The 16,616-nt window shown below is 35.4% G+C and overlaps 1 protein-coding gene across 6 annotated transcripts in view; it reads right to left on the reverse strand.

Annotated features, from left to right (window-relative positions):
- Positions 1–2,927: 2,927 nt before the first annotated feature.
- The window catches only part of LOC149572873 (protein EMSY-LIKE 1-like), a 287,381-nt gene continuing 273,692 nt past the window's right edge, over positions 2,928–16,616 (reverse strand). For 2 of the 6 annotated variants that reach the window (XM_089812005.1, XM_089812003.1), the window contains 3 exons: positions 3,886–3,951; positions 3,616–3,679; positions 2,928–3,359 (listed from right to left, as the gene is read on the reverse strand). In XM_089812005.1, coding sequence (XP_089668131.1) covers positions 3,217–3,359; positions 3,616–3,679; positions 3,886–3,951 — 273 coding nt within the window. In that variant the 3' untranslated portion in view covers positions 2,928–3,216. The remainder of the gene's footprint in view (positions 3,360–3,615; positions 3,680–3,885; positions 3,952–16,616) is intronic. The other 4 variants (XM_089812008.1, XM_089812006.1, XM_089812004.1 and 1 more) reach the window with 3 other exon arrangements.

Raw genomic sequence — 16,616 nt, forward strand, 5'->3', positions numbered from 1 at the left:
ATGTGTGTTACCTTGATGGTGAACTTTGACAAAAGCTTGCATCCTCTGTCTCAGATCTTTAACCTCCAACTTATGGGCCTCCTCAAAAACCTCCAACTTACCATCCGAATTACCCTCCACCATGTCATTTTTGTTATCTTGCAAAACCGAGGGGTTAAAAATAATCTTATCTTTAGGTATCGCCTTAGTCGGAGAGGACACTATCATAGGGGAGGGGGCTCTTTCTACTATTTTTGGGAACTTGCCTTGCATAAGGTCCACTCTACTCATGGTAATAGAAGCAAAGATGTTTGTCATCTCTTTGCTCCCCTTAACCTCATCACTTGAGCCAGACATAGAAGAGTCTAAAATTTCCACCCTCCTCATTCCCCCGGCCATAGTTCGACGTCTTCTATTTCACTCTTTCTTTAGGGAGGGCCATCTCTTCAGAATCCAAATCCTCCTGCGAAGCATTGGACCTCATCTTCCTTTTGGCATTAGTTTTTGCTATTCTTTCATACGTTTGCATTCCACCTCTAACCTCTTCTTCTGAGTCCTCCAGCTCCATCTCCTTCCCTTTCTTTGTTTTCATTTTTTTACCAGGAGAAGGAATCTTCATCTCCTCAGGGGACCCACTTGGTGAAGGTTGAGGGGTAGGGCTCTAGGGCGAGTGATTCTCAAAGGGATATGGTGGGGGCAAGGGTTATGAAGAGTCAGGGTAGCAACCTCCACAATTCACAAGGGTAACAATGCTAGATGAAATTGCTAAAGACGGAACATCAAACCTTGGTGGAGGATTGTATAATTAACCCCCTTTTCATTTTTTCCTTAACATCAGATACAATATCAACTAATTCATGTAATAGGAAGAAAGAACTAGAAATAAAATCATGTTGGCAAAAATGATTTAGGAGGGGAAAATGGTAGTAGTAACAAACACCATATCTCCCTTCCAGGGTTAGATATTTCATCAACACCAAGCAAACTTCATTCCATGGCTCCGAAAGTTTATCACACAAAAACCCTCCACGATGGCGAATGGGTTATTCATCCTCCTGGAAGAAGTGATTCAGGCTAGATTTGTCCGCAACCCGAGTCACCTTCTACCATTTTCTCCCTTTCATTGCAAGGCTTGTCATCGGAGAAATAATTTCCTCAGAAACCTGAAACGTAATACCATTAACTGGCACCTTTCTATCATCCTAGGAATTCACAAATTGCTGAGAACAACTGTCATCAAAACCATTCAGTGCCTCCATGAACGAGGTTAGGGGTTTATGGGTACTGTCCTCAATCATTGAAGGCTCAATATGCAACAAATCTCCCCACATTGCAACAACCTTCACCACAATTCTCATTCCTTTCAAAGCTCTAGACTACAGGCAAATTTTAAAATCATAGTCACACTTATGCGAAAAAATAAGTTGCACAATATACTCATAAAAGTCTTTACTATCATGAATACCCATGTCACTTCTCTGATTTGTTATCACGTGCCAACTGTCGTTTCCCCTATACCACTCTACTCGGCATCTAGTACACAGTTATGATAAAAAAAATCATTAAAAATACACTCAAATCGTACTTTGATTTACTTTCCCTTTCGAACCACACACATTTATTATTGGAAGTACCCTTTTCGTCATTCCTTGCCATCTGTCTATTGTGAACCGACCCCATCAATCGACTCAGCACTGAGTTGTCACTAGATGCCATAAAATCTATCCAAGTAGACCCAATCACGAGATATTATCTTTACTCACTAAAAGTCTTACCAAATTTGGTAACACTCCAATTTCTCTCCAGCAATGTAAGCCATGTGCTCTCATCCCCAACGCCATCACGTCTACCACTGGGTTGCCCTCTCGGTAAATATGCTGCAAGTCATATCTTTTTAGGATAGTTAATAAATGCCAAATATCTTCAATCACCCTTTTGATTTCCCAACCATCTTTCATGTTGTATTTCACTATTTCTCTCCTTCCAAATGCCCCAACAGACATGGGGGGGGGGGGGGGGGGGAATCACTTTCTACATTTGGATAAGGAGTGGGTGGAGAAATGAACATTGCCAATTCACAGCAAATTGATCTATCCCTTGTGGAAAACCCATACCATCTCCAACTTCTAAAACAACCTGCCCCAGATGTTCATAACAAAGCTACAATCCAAGAACATATGGGGATACTTTCTTCCTCACCTTTACAAAGATAATATCTATTGATAATTGGAATCCCCTTTTCCTTAGGTTATCTATGGTTAGGATCTTCCCATGCATAATGACCCATCAAAAAATATTGACCTTCGGAATCAAATGGATGAACCAGATTTTTGGGCAGCAATTAGGCTCCATACATTTCTCAAATATCATCCTATAAGAAAAACTGACAGAAAAATCCCCAGACGAGGTTTCCTTCCATATGAAGGTGTCCCCTTGAGCCACCCCTAGAATCCTGTATCTTTTGAGAAGCTCATCCAGGTTGTCCGCTAGACTACCTCCATCTAAATAACCTTGGTGCAGTTGTATCTTCTTCCACTTCCTACCCGACCCAATGAAATCCATCACCTTACTTCCCGCCTGCAATTGGAGATGCTCTCTAAGAATATTAAACTTCGTTCAGACGAAAGGTTTGCCCATCAAACAAGTATCCTCCCAGAAATTAACTTGGCTACCCTCACCCATCAACCACTTCACTCCTTCCCTAAGGAGACTACTATTTTTGAATATGTTTTATATTTTGTTGTTATTATTGTGAAAAAAGATTTTTTTCTTAACTACAAGAATAAGTTACCATAAAATACTCTTGCCAATAAACTTTAAAAATAAAATTGAACAATCAACAATAGTAAAAATTTATAATAGCTATTATATCATAATTTAAAGAGTAATACAAGTCTCCTAATTAAGAAAACACATATCATACAAGTCAAAGAAACATATAACAGAAGTTTAAAAAAGCCATGTATTTTTAGAAAAATATATTAAAATTGTTACTAGCTTACAATGTCAACCTTTGGAAAACATCTTAAGAACATTTGTATTGGGTCAAACAACCAAATTCGCAAAGAAAGATATGTCAAGCACAATCAAAATTTCATCAACTGTTCAATAAATGCTCAATGTGGAGATCATTTTTCATGAATTATCAAATAATATACTCAATACCTTCCATTAGATGTTGAATAAATACTCAATGAAAAGCCATTGTTAATCATCTGAATTATACAGAAAATCACTTCAATCACTGATACTATCTCCACTCATGCTATTGTCATAGCTTCTGCCACCAGCCTCTTTATTATGAGCACCTTTAATTCCATTATCGCCACGTTCTTCTAATTCTTCTTCTGTTTGTTGGGGACATAGATTATTGCCACCATCTATATCATACTCATATAAGGTTATATATTAATCTTTATCAATAAAAAAAAATTTTATTAGACCTCTAATACATGTACAATCAGGTTTATTAGGCTTAATGTTCTGGATATGCTTTCAAACTATAAACAGACTTCATTTAGATTATTTTATCATTGGCATGTCTTAAATCAAAATTGAAAGAAATACACACAATGATCACATACTAAAATGAAGAAATTTCTAAATTTTATCCAATGAATTTTTCCTAAAATGTACCTCTAAGCTGGTCAATCTTATTAGTAATTGACTCTAGAGCAGTGTCAAGCAAATGCTTTTGTTCCTGTACAATGAAAAGATCCACCATACTGTTACACTATACCTCACAATGTGCACATTTTTATAAGAAATATTAATTACAGACCTATTTAAAGTACATAAGAAGCAATAAATAAAATAAGTTAGTGGATAAATACAACATACGATCCTTAGTTTCAAGCATTTTGAAAGGTGTATATTATGAAAACATAGTGAAAGCATAGTTCTTACTTCCAAGTAATTCAAAGCTTCATCTAGAAGATTAGGATCAACCGGTTCACATAAAACCTGTTCTACCTGTTTAAAAGCAATGTGTTTCCTCAAATATTAGCCTTAATCTAATACATAAACCTCTTCCAAAACACCAAAATCTCTTAAAATTATCAAATCTAGAATCAATTTATAGTAGTTTCCCAAAATAATATTTATAACACCATACAAATTGAGGATGGTGATTTCTTCAATGATTCTACAATTATGCTTTTACTTAAAAATGAATTAGAACAGAAAAGCTAGGTTAAATGTTTGATTACAATTTAACCATGCCTGCAGATTTACCACTTGGGCTTAGAATGGTATTTTCCACAAGGGAAAAACTCCTACTAATGTTAATATTTGATATAGTGGCTGTAACAATGACCCTCAGAAAAGTGTATGACTATGATCATATAATCTTTACCTATCTTTGAACTTGATTTAATGCCATTTCTCCTCTATTCTATATAAAGATGTACATTAAGAACTTAGAAGAAGGTAGGCCAGCTGAGAATTCCTTACTTTGATTGGTTGGCAAAGGCGAGAGCAAAGGTAAGGGTGCAGAAACTACAAACCTACATTCAATTAAACCCAATGATAGAAGAGGATAGAAGAGGAGGTCATACAATATGCGGCACTTAATTTGGATAGAGTAGGCTACGAATGTGTTAGAAGGATAAATTAATTTTTCCAGCTAACAATAGACTGTTGTTTAAAAACATGTTTCATTTGCAACCACTTTTCAGCTGACCACAGCTGCCCAACATTAATTTTTGCCATCTTCAGCAACTACCTTTATTAATATTGTACCTACCTCATTTCTATAGTATAAGCAATATTTATTATGTAATTTCTTCTATAAATTGAATGCTCAGAGTCTGTGCTCATTAGTGCTCCTCTGTGAGCATCTCCTCTGATCCATGTTTTAACACGGTATCAAAGCCAATGGTAAACCATCCCACAAACTTGTAGGGGCCGATGAATCTGGGGTATTGGTCTGATCCTGAAAAGAGAAAGGAGAAGATTGTATGTTTATATTATGAGGTAAAGTTCTGTAGATATGCCAGAGGAGTTAACCACAAACTAATCTGATAAAGTTTGAGCTATGTTATGGTGCTCGGTCATGCATTGAGTTTCAGCCAAGTCTGCTGTTTGCATAGTAGAAACAAGAATGTTGTTCAAATACTGCCCAAATTACAGGGTGAGTTGAAACTGATGTTTTGTGAATAAAGGTCTGAGAATAAAAATCAGAGGAGTCAATAGTGCAGCAGCAGCAGAGATGTCCAATTCGAAGGAGATCACAAAAAAAGCCACCAAAGATAGTAGATCTGAGCAAATGAGTTTTGCCGATCTGCCCAAGGTGAGATGGAGTCAAAACCAATCTGTAAAAGAGGATGCCCCAGATTGAAGTGCTATGTTGAGATTGGTAATGACATCAGTTCAAGCATAAAGAGGCCAGTTGTAAAGTAGAAGATGTTAATCACAAGTGGTCTGCCAAGAGTCAATAAAGATCCATACCAAAGTATATGTGCAAGATTTTTTCCTATAATAAATTTGCTTAAAAATATTGTGGGATGAGTATGTTGTTTGAAGTTTATCAGTTAAAAAGGGATCTGAGGGTGTTGAAAAAGATTTTTGGGTTGAGTTTCAGCCTAGTATATGCTATTTGCATAGTAGAAACAAGAATGTTGTTCAAATACTGCACAAATTATAGGGTGTGTTGAAACTGATGTTTGTGAATAAAGGTCTGAGAATAAAAATCGGAGGAGTCAATAGTGCAGCAGCAGCAGAGATGTCCAATTCGAAGGAGATCACAAAAAAAGCCACCAAAGATATTCGATCTGAGCAAAAGAGTTTTGCCGATCTGCCCAAGGTGAGATGGAGCAAAAACCACTCTGTAAAAGAGGATGCCCCAGATTGAAGTGCTGTGTTGAGATTGGTAATGTCATCAGTTCAAGCATAAAGAGGCCAGTTGTAAAGTAGAAGATAATCACAAGTGGTCTGCCAAGAGTCAATAAAGGTCCATACCTAAGTATATGTGCAAGTTTTTTTCCTAAATAAATTTGCTTAAAAATTTTGTGGGATGAGTATGTTGTTTGAAGTTTATCAGTTAAAAAAGGATCTGAAGGTGTTGAAAAAGATTTTTGGGTTGAAATAAGTCCTTGTAATGTCAAGAAGTGTGCAACCACAAAAAATAGTTGTCTATTGTGGGAGATCCTTGCTATCATTAATGTCAAGAAAAATCTAGATCTAACTGAGATGGTTGAAGTGTTTGGATCGGAGTTAGAGAGATTAATTAGTTGTAGCTGAAGGCAAAGAGATCGTGAAAACAATTGAAGTTGTGCAGGCCTATTCTAAATCTGTCCTAAATCACTAAAATATAGTTGAAATCACTGTAAAGAAGAAAAGAAGAGGTAAAACAAAGATTCCCCATATTATTGAGATTAAAATAGGCTTAAATAATAGAATTATATTTCTGTGCAACAAATAAGAAGAGATTTTTGAATTCTGTAGCATTCTGCTTTTGAATTTCTGGAAGCAATATATGAGGCCAATGTAGCCCATAAAATCTAGGATCCTTGAGCACTCACAGTGTGTTTCAATGGAATGATTTTTGTTGTACCTGAGTCATTGGAGAGGTGCACGATCAGTTGTACCCGACACCCTTAAGTGTTTTGGCTTAACATATTAATGAATCATGTAGGTGAAAAGGATTCCTATAGAGCTACCGAGTACATTGGCTGGGTACCCATGTATCTCAGTAGATGGATCACTTTTTATATTGACTCAATAATCAATTTTAAGGCAGGTATATAAGAAGCATAAAAAATTGTGCAGAAATCCCAAAGTGATGATCAAGATGTGTGTGCATTATAAGCTAGTTTCCTAATCATGTGAGATTTATGGTAATCCGAAACCATTTGTGAAGTTTTACTAGTATGTGAGATTCCTTGTTAGCTAAAACCACTCAAGTGTAAAGTTTATGGTCAGTTAGAAACCATTTGTGTGAAGAATTTGTGGTTAGCAAGAAACCACTTGAGAAATGTAATGGTTAGGAGTAAGCCATGAAAACCCAAAGCAATTATGATGATGGAAAGCAGTGTGAAAAATTTGACTAGTGATTGTAAATGGGTACCTAACAAGGCTTTAGGCCAGGACCCATTACTTTTAGATTACAAGGGGATATCTAAACCATTTTGATAATTAATTTATGTGGGAAGGTTAGAAGGATAAATTAGTGATTCTAGCTAACAGACTATCAGAAGAGTTTAAAAACATATTTCATTTCTTGGACGACCACAACCGCCCAACCTTGACTTTTTCCATCTAAAACAGCTACCTCTATTAATATTGCACTTAACTCATTGCTACAGTGGCAACGTTTATTATGTAATTTCTTCTATAGATTGAATGCTTAGAGCCCGTGCTAATTAATGCTCCTTTGTGAGTATCTCCTTTGATCAATGTTTTAACATGATGGTGGAATCATTGAGACATTCCAAAATTACATCATATAACTCTTCCTTCCCTTCCCGATCCTTTTCACATAATTGGTAATGAAGAAGAAAAAGAAAATTTATAAATTTGTTGCCATAGATGATGCAAACATTTCAAACATGAAAAGTTCCAAAGAAGATAAGAATTAGAATGGTAAAGTAAAACAACAAATAACAATAATAACCACACTAGAATAGTAATTAGTTTTGCTATTCAACCTCTCAAATCAAAACTCTTGACAAGATATATAGAATCTAATGGAAAAGAAGGAAAAATAATTTGAATAATGGAGAAAACTTTATGGATTATTTAATGTCCTATTTCTAGGCAATGGGAGATGAGTGGTAGGTTGGCCTATTACCTAAGTTCTTGTAGGCCAACAGGATGGTTAGGGGACTTTCTTGGAGGCTCAGAGTGCTACATGGAATTTGTGAGTCATTTTGAGCTATTTGGTAATTGTTTTCATCTATAGCTAGGTTGTACTTAACCGGGAGAAAGCTACCCCATTAAATTGAGCGAAAAAATCACCATTTCAGCTAGGGCTTGGACTGAATTCAGGGTTAGTTTCAGACTGGAGGTTGAGAGGTTTGCTTTCGAGGTGTTGTGGATGCTTTTACACCCATGTGTACCACTCAAATTAGAGCTACATTTCCTAGCTGGCCATACAACTTTTCCTATAGTTGGCACCAACAATTCGGAGGTGCATTTGCAGCCAGTTCAAACTTGTTGCCAGATTTCTTCAGAATAGATCTGCAATTACAAATCAGAGGTGGAGGGATGAATTAACAATTGAATTCATTGCTTAACAAACACTAAAAATATGATATTCATTTGCCAGCAAAGAAACAACCTCTAAGGCTTCTGTACAAACCCAACATGCCTGTAATTGTCTACAACAACAACAGTTGCAAAAGTCAATGTTACGCACTCAGAGGTCAACTTTAGATAGACAGCCTGTAGTAGCTGAAGGCAGCCTTGGAAAGCCATCAACAATGTGATCTCGAAGGAAAATAAAACTTGCGTATGTATTACAATGCTAGCATAACTGATGATGTGATGATAGTGAGAAGAGTGATGATTGGATTGCATGATGATCTGTTATTGTGTTGTCATTGATGACAACTATTGGCCTAGTGTTCCTAGTATGTTGCCAAGTAATTATGGAGAATTGAGTGTTGCAGTAAGAATTAGTGTGTGTGATCATCACGAGAGCATTGGGACAATCTCTTGAGATGCATTTGTTGATTGCTTCTGGTGAAGAGAAGAGTAAGATGATTGGTGAAGTGTGTAACTACCAGAATAGTGTGACAAATGATAGGTGATTTGACTGGTTTATCAAATCTGTGGTGAATGGAGAGATGCAATTGCATAATGATGTTCACAAGACAGTGTAGCCTATATGGTTATAATAGAAACTCATTTGTATGATAGGTAAAGCGTTTCTAGGATGGAAAGGTGATAGGTGAGACATTTTGTTAGAAATAGGAAATACGGGGGGGGGTGGTGAATCAATATTCCACAAACTTCTTCCCAATTATGGATATCATTAACAATATTATAACTTGCATATGAAAGTAAACTGATTAAGCTGAACAGTAAACACAACCATAAAATAATTTAACACAAAATACCATATTTTGTTGACTAGGGAAACCCTAGCCAAGGGAAAACCTAGGTGGGGATGATGCCCTCAAAATGATCTAGTAATCAAAAGTATCTAGTGAAAGATATTGATCCTGTTAGAAGTCTATTACATCCATATAGTGTTTCGGTCTTTGTTAAAAGCCTCAACCTTAGTAGGAGTTGTTATTACAATTAGAGAAAGTATGCAAGATGAGCCCACTGCCCAAACATACAATATACGATAATGTTCTTCAATACAAAAGATAACTACAAAAGCTCTTACTACTGCTGATTTCTTCAATATCTGATTTGCCTTTGCTGCACTTCATAAAACTAGTCATGTGTTTGTACTGCTCTAATCTAACATCAGAATTCACATCTCAAAAAAATTGCATTTCATCGACATCACCAAACCTCGCATTTGAAGTTTTGTCCTTTATACCAAGTTACTTCATAATAGCCTGCAATATCAGCCTTCATGCCTTTATATGCTTGCCAAAATACAAAATTATATCTTGCTCACTTAGGGTTCACATCTAGAATGTCGTCACTAATTGGTCAACTATTTATTTTGATAAACAAAATAATTTCTTAGCATAAAATACTTGATTCCTTGTCTTTATCCTGTTTTATCGGCTCATTACTACAACTGGAAAAACTGCAATAAACCTGTTTGTATTGTTTGCATACTAGTTGCATCTGAGAGCGCACGTGCCAATAATGCTTCTGTGAACTGCGCCAATCAAAATAGTGTATGTGCTGATAGATAAACTCTGTGATACTTAGACAAGTTTCAAAGTCCTATCAAAACTTCATCTTCATGATTTGCTCACTTAATCTTGAATATATGTTGCCATAAATGATAACCTTGTATCATCTACCCTAGCCAAATTGCCAACAATCTCCCTCTTTGGCATTGATGGAAACATATGGGAAAATTGGCTAAGTCCCAAAAGAAAATTACAAAATTTATGAATCTTCACATAGCCATTACAAAATTTACAAAAACTGTGGATCTTATCTTATTGTTATCATCTTTACATAAGGATACTCCCCCTTTGACTATGCTCTCGCTTATAAATCCCTTATACAATTTTCTTACTATATTCCCTTATATAATTTTCCTACTATATTCACGTATACAATTTTCCTTTACTATACTCCCCCTTTGACATCAAGGACAAAGGTGGTGTCAAAACTTATATACAAATCAAAGTTTGAACTTCTACCTTTAAGATTGTTGAGTGGATATCTGTGTGATGCAATCCACACAATTCTTCTTTAAGAGAGAGAATTCCTTGTCAAACCTTTCTTTGACTCCTTTAGATATGCTGATTAATGCACATAGCCCATAAGATGCAATCTCTATTGCATTCAAATCTGACTACACAAACTTTTCATATGATGCTTTAGCCGAAAGGCATTCATCCAACTATTTTTGCACATAGTCAATCTATAAGGTAAGGTGCTCTCTCAATGGTGAAAATCTTTTCATTATCCTTTCCATTTTCAACTCTAATAGCCCAATGCCATCATGAATTATGCGAATTCTCTAAGTCCATGATCTGTACATTAGGACTTTGTAGCTTAGTAATAAAGGTTTTCAACTCTGTTAATTTGACTGTTAGCTCATCTGAGATATCTTTGACAAAATCATGTGAGAAAATACATTTTCCATGTAATACTTTTTCTTCAGTCAAGCATCACCTTAATTCCTTGATGCGTACATCAAGACTCTTCAAGTCTTCTCTAATGTTCTCACAAACCTTTTTGAACATTTCAACATCATGACGGGTTTGAGCCTTTCTAGCTGCAATTTCTAATAACTTTGTGAAATCATTATCAAAAGCCTTGATCACTTCCTTTGCCCTTGTTTGAGGCTTTCGTTCAATAAATCTTACTGATATGATACTCTACAATTTGTCAGTGACTTCCATTAATGAACTTTGAAAATTCTTTACTCTTTTGTTCTTCTCAATTATCTTGCTCAGAGATGATATCAACTCAATTTTATCATCATCCTCTCCAGATAGAGTTGCCAAAGCTGATTCAAGTGGTGACCTTGAAGAGCTCAATTCACTTTCCCTTTGAGGAGTCTTCTGAATAGATGTATTGGCTTCTGCTTCTTGCCTTCCTGCCTCTGTTTGCATGGGTGTGTCCTCTGTTTCAAGATGTTGCAGTTGAGGTTTGAAGTTGGAAGTTTCTTGAACTATGATTTTTCAGCTATCTTTCATTTTCTCATCCGCTTTCTTAAGATTTTCTTATCTTCTTCTCTCTTCTTTTCTTCTTCTTTCTTCTTCCTTTCTTCTCTCATCTTCCTTTGTTTTTCTTGCTTCTTCCTTTCTTCTTCCTCCTCCCCTTCATCTTCGGAGCGTGTGCAATCTACCAAATTGTCAACAATAGAAGGGCCAAAATCCTTAAAAAGGATCTTCTGCTGTGTCCACTATAATGCTTGTACTGTCCACATGCGTTGTATCTGTGCCAATTGTTACTTGTGGCATCTCTGATGGTTCTATTGCCTGTTCAATCTTTGTATCTTTTTTTGCTTATGTTGTTGCTAGCGTAGATATTGATATATCTTGTTCCTCTACTTTTACCTCTCCTGTAGAGTGAGTAGGGATTTCTCCCCCTATTACTTTCCTTTCCTTTTTTGAGCTTGCTTCTGTAGAAGTCATAACCTTGACAATAGCCTCTTTAGTTTCTTTATTGACTTCTTCATAATTTCCTCCCATTATTAATATGGCTCTAGTCTTATTTCTTAGTAAAGGTTCAATATTCTTCATTATTCTTTCAAGGTGATCACCTTCTACTTTGCATCATTTCCTTATTAATGTTTCCCTTGTTCCTTTATCCTATTCAACAACTCGCTTCTTTCTATTTACAAGTCTTGTATACAAATCCTTAGGAATAAGTCCTTGTATATCGGTGAATTTCTTGCTATTCAATATCATATGCCTTATTACCTGCATTCTCTAGCTCAAACTTCTCAAAGTTGTTGTATAAGTCATTACCATCACATCTATGATCATACAATTGAACTTTTCAATTCTTGGCTTCCATTTCTTCCTTTCTCCAGTAGATACATCTGATTTTCCTTTATATGTTTCTCTCTTAGGTTCTTCTGCACTTTTTTTCTTTGAATTTGATCTCTCTGTCTCTTGTTCAGTGTTCTTCTTTTGCTTACCCATGTAAGTAACTAATGTCTTCCTTTTCTTCCCTGGACCACTGGTCATTTCTTCTAATCTCTTGTGTTTAGGTGGCTGAATTGATTCTTGTTTTACTTCTGCAAATCTCAATGATCTTCTAGTGCTAGGTGGAGTTGCTAACAAAACTTCAATTATATTGACATCTTCTTCATCTTTTGACTGAATTGCTGGAATAAATGTTGGTTGCACAGGTGCTACTGCATAAGGTGCAACCACTGCATAAGGTGCAATAGGTGTCTGCATAGATGGTATTGCTACTATTACTCCCTCTTCTGTACTGTCAAAGGCTAATGGCTTGGCAATAAGAATATCAGATTGCCCAATTGCTTTCATTCCAATTACAATTCCCATGGCTTCTCTAAATTCTTCTTTGTTCATACCTGATTTCTTCAGTATACTAGCTATCTTCTTATCAACTCTCTTCTTGATATCCTTACAATGTAGTTGAATGACAACTTCTTTGAATTTTTCTTCATAGGTGTCCCATCTAGGACACACGTTATTCTTTTCTGATTCCAAGATGATCTTTGCATATCCTTCAATTAACTCCTTTGTCATTTCATACTCTTGGCTCTACTGCCTCCATGCATGTAACATCAGTTTCAACCATAAAGCAAATTTCATCCTCGTACTTCTCAAGTAGGGATGGTGGAATCCTAAATTTTTGTTTCATTTTTGCTTGAAATCTCTTAATCATCCTAGTGATATCTTCTGTCATTCTATCCTCTAGTTTCTTTCTAAAGTAGGGTGTAATTAGGTCCATTGTACATTTGTTGGAGTTCCATTCACAATCAAGCATACTAGGAAACTTTCTTACTACTTGGAAGAACAAATGTGTCAATAAGAATTCAAATCTGAAAATTGCATTCTTGGTCTTGTTGATTCTGTCAATGTTGTGAAGTAATTGTTGTCTTAGAAGTTCACACATGTTAACTTTCTCTCTTTTCAAAGTCATCATGTGTGCTGCATGGATGAATCCTATAGGTACAAAGTTCAATTTGGAACTATAAGTCATATTGTATCCGATTATTTTCCTGACAAGTCTAACATCAACTTCCTTGATCATCTCTAGCTTCATGTTTCTTCCATCTGACACTATTTTCAGGTTTGTTTCAATGAATTTATTTACATTCTTCACATTTACAGGGTTGTTACCCTCATTGCTTAATCCAATTAATTAGTGACTCATATTGTTGTCAATCATAACAAGTATCTCCTATCCAGAACATATCTTCATGTATACGGCTCAAAATTATCCTTGTTCACTCATGGTTATCAAATTTTGAACAAAACATATGCTTAGTAATGTTTAGGTCTCCCAAATGTTCAAACCCATGTTTCAGTATTAGGACATTGTTGTATACTAGGTTCATGTCTTCATGAATGTCATTGTCATCAATTGACTCAAACTTATAGTGAATATAGGTATGAAAGTCTTCTACGTGCAAAACCTTACTAGGCACTTGTGAAAATGCTCTTGATGGGTCATCTTCTAATGAAATGTGTGGGTGCTTCTTAAACTTGTATCTAGGTTTCTCACTAACATCACAAACAATTGGGGTTGTCATTCTTTTCAAATTTAACTTCAAAGTATGACTGTGCAAGCGATAAATATCTTAGATTTGTGAAACTTAGGACTTGTCCAATTCGCTTTCAATTATGCTCCAAAGCACTTCAATTTTGCTCTTAAATTCGCTCCAAGGACTACTTAACTTCTTGCACAATCAAATGGTACTCAAAAATCCAATTTTGATCCTTACATCTCTTTCTATTAACTTCTGCATTAATTGCGCAAGTACGTAGGTAACAAAAAGTTGTTTTTGTCTACAAGTGAACTTTTACTTTGTACACTAACTTATAAACTCTAGATCTCATGCGCTCTTTACCATAGCTTCCTTACATCCTTCTCTACCTCATACTAACTTTCCAAGTCTCAATTCCTTCCCTAAGGTTTTCTATACTGTTCTTATGGTAACTCTATTCTATTTATTAATGAAATGAATTAATCAATCAGATTATGATTGGTTGGTGACTATAACTGACTTCAATATGTTTTCGGATGCTTCACTTCACTGGCTTTCCAACACAACATATGCTTGCTAGTTCCTTATCCTTGACAAATGATTCATCAAGGTTTCCTACAAGATCTTTCACATTCTCTTTCTAACTATTACTATTATTCTCATTTCTTCTACTGTTGTTCATATTCCATCTAGGATTTGGGTTTCTCATGTTATTCCTCATGTTGTTAGGCATTCTCATATTGTTCATTCTAGAAAACCTTTCTGTATGACCCAAGTTGTTACGAATCTGACAAACTATAACATTGTTTCCATATCTAGGTCTTGACTTATTGATTTGTGCTCTACAATCTTTAGCTATATGCCCAAAATTGTTGCACTTATAACACATAATGTCATTCCTTATAATAATGGTTCCTCCAATAGGTCTATTAGTTGCAAGGTTAGTACCTCTAAACATTCTACTATTATCATTATTGAATTTAGGTTTCTTACATTCAATAGCTTTATGACCAAAACCATGAAAATCATAACAATAACCAGAAAGGGGTTTAAAATGACTTACCTGTACAGTCCTTCTTCATGTGACCAAATTCATTGCATGCATAGCATCTTCCTCTGAATTGATTCCTTACTTCTTTAGGTGATTCAACTTGTTCAAGTTGCCCAGATACATCTTCAGATTGTTTTGACTCAACCTTGTTCAAATCTTCCTTTGCATGCTTAGGTTGTTGGATCACAATATCTGATTCCTTTGTAACCTTATTTTTCTTAGATGATTCTCCTTCAAAATATCCAAGACTAGTCTTTTCATAGGTCTTTGCATAAAAATCTGCCTGTCAAGTTTTTCACTGCTAGAATACAACTTATCAAGATGTTGCTTAGACTATGTTAGCTCTCCTTTCACAATTGCATTATACTTCTCAAGTTTTGCATACTACAACTTTGATGATTCAAGTTCATATGTTATCTTGACAAGTTTAGATCTCAGATTTGCATTCTTAGATCTCAAATCTAATTCAACCTTCTTATCATCATCCTTCAAGCTTAACTTTAGATTTGTAATCTCTATCTCACGTTTCAGGATCTCATTCACTTTCTTAAGCCTCGAAACTTAATTGCAATCCTTGGACTGATCTTTAGACTCTTTCTTAAATCTAATATATTCAATTTTGTCCTTTATCTTCTCAATGTAGTCTTTAGCATCTTCATACTTGTCTTTCAAAGTATCTCTCTCTTTTGTCTTTCAAGAGCTTCTTCTGGGTTCTTCTGTAACTGATCCATATCCATAGAGATCTTACTCAAGCTATTAAGCCTTCTCTGAGTAACTAAGCTTTGGTGTTAGAAATAGGAAATAGTGAGGTAGGAGGAGTGAATGTAATAACCCCAACCGGTTATAACTTCATCAAATACCAAATTCTTTAATAATTTAATCGTTTGACATTTTGTCAAACACTTTGTAAGCAAGCTCTGATACCACTGTAATATCCCTTGCAATTCTAATTTTAATTTTCTAATTTCTTAACTTGAGAATTTCATCAAACACTTTGCACACAAGGGATATATATAGATATATGCCATACTTTAATTTATACACTTGCAAAACTCCAAACAACCAACAACAAATATTTTTTTGTATTTTTTTGAAACATATAGCATCAGTTACAAATGAGAAAATATGCAACTACAACAATAAGACATTAGGGCAACGCCTGCTATGATTTCCAATGATATTCTAATCCCTTTTTGACAAGATTCTGATATAAATCAGATTACAATAGATAGAAATCTGGAATTGCTCCAAAAATATGAGTTTTACTGTAGCAAGTCACTGTAGCAAATCACTGTAGCGACAACACTGTAGTAGTGTCACTATAGAAAATCACTATAGCAAGTTACTGTAGCAATGTTACTGTAGCATCGATACTATAGCAATATCCAACTTATTCCTTACTCGACAAATTTGGCCCTAGGCACAAATTTGGCACAATGAAAAGACTAATTTGTTTTCTCCAACACCTGCAACCCTTCAGAAGATATTTCACGACCTCAGTTATGCAAATCAATGGAAGTGTTCATTCCCAACGATCAATGTAGCAACTGCAAAAACCCTTGGCTCAAGTTATCCAAAAGAGTAGAAAGCAACACATTCGATGCTCAAAAATGAGGCTGCCCTCCCTATTTATTCTTTTCCTCCAATAGACGGACCTCCTTCTCGAAGAGTCTTTTAATTTATTTATTTAACTTTAGTCACTTTTATTTAAATCAATTAAATATAAAGTCACCTTTTAATTTTAAATTTATTTAATGACTTTATAAGAAATTAATTTAATCAGTTTCTCCTTATTACCCCACTTAG

This window comes from Cupressus sempervirens, chromosome 2 (genome assembly GCF_028749045.1).
Source record: "Cupressus sempervirens isolate cs-2001-9-10 chromosome 2, ASM2874904v1, whole genome shotgun sequence".
Taxonomy (NCBI): domain Eukaryota; kingdom Viridiplantae; phylum Streptophyta; class Pinopsida; order Cupressales; family Cupressaceae; genus Cupressus; species Cupressus sempervirens.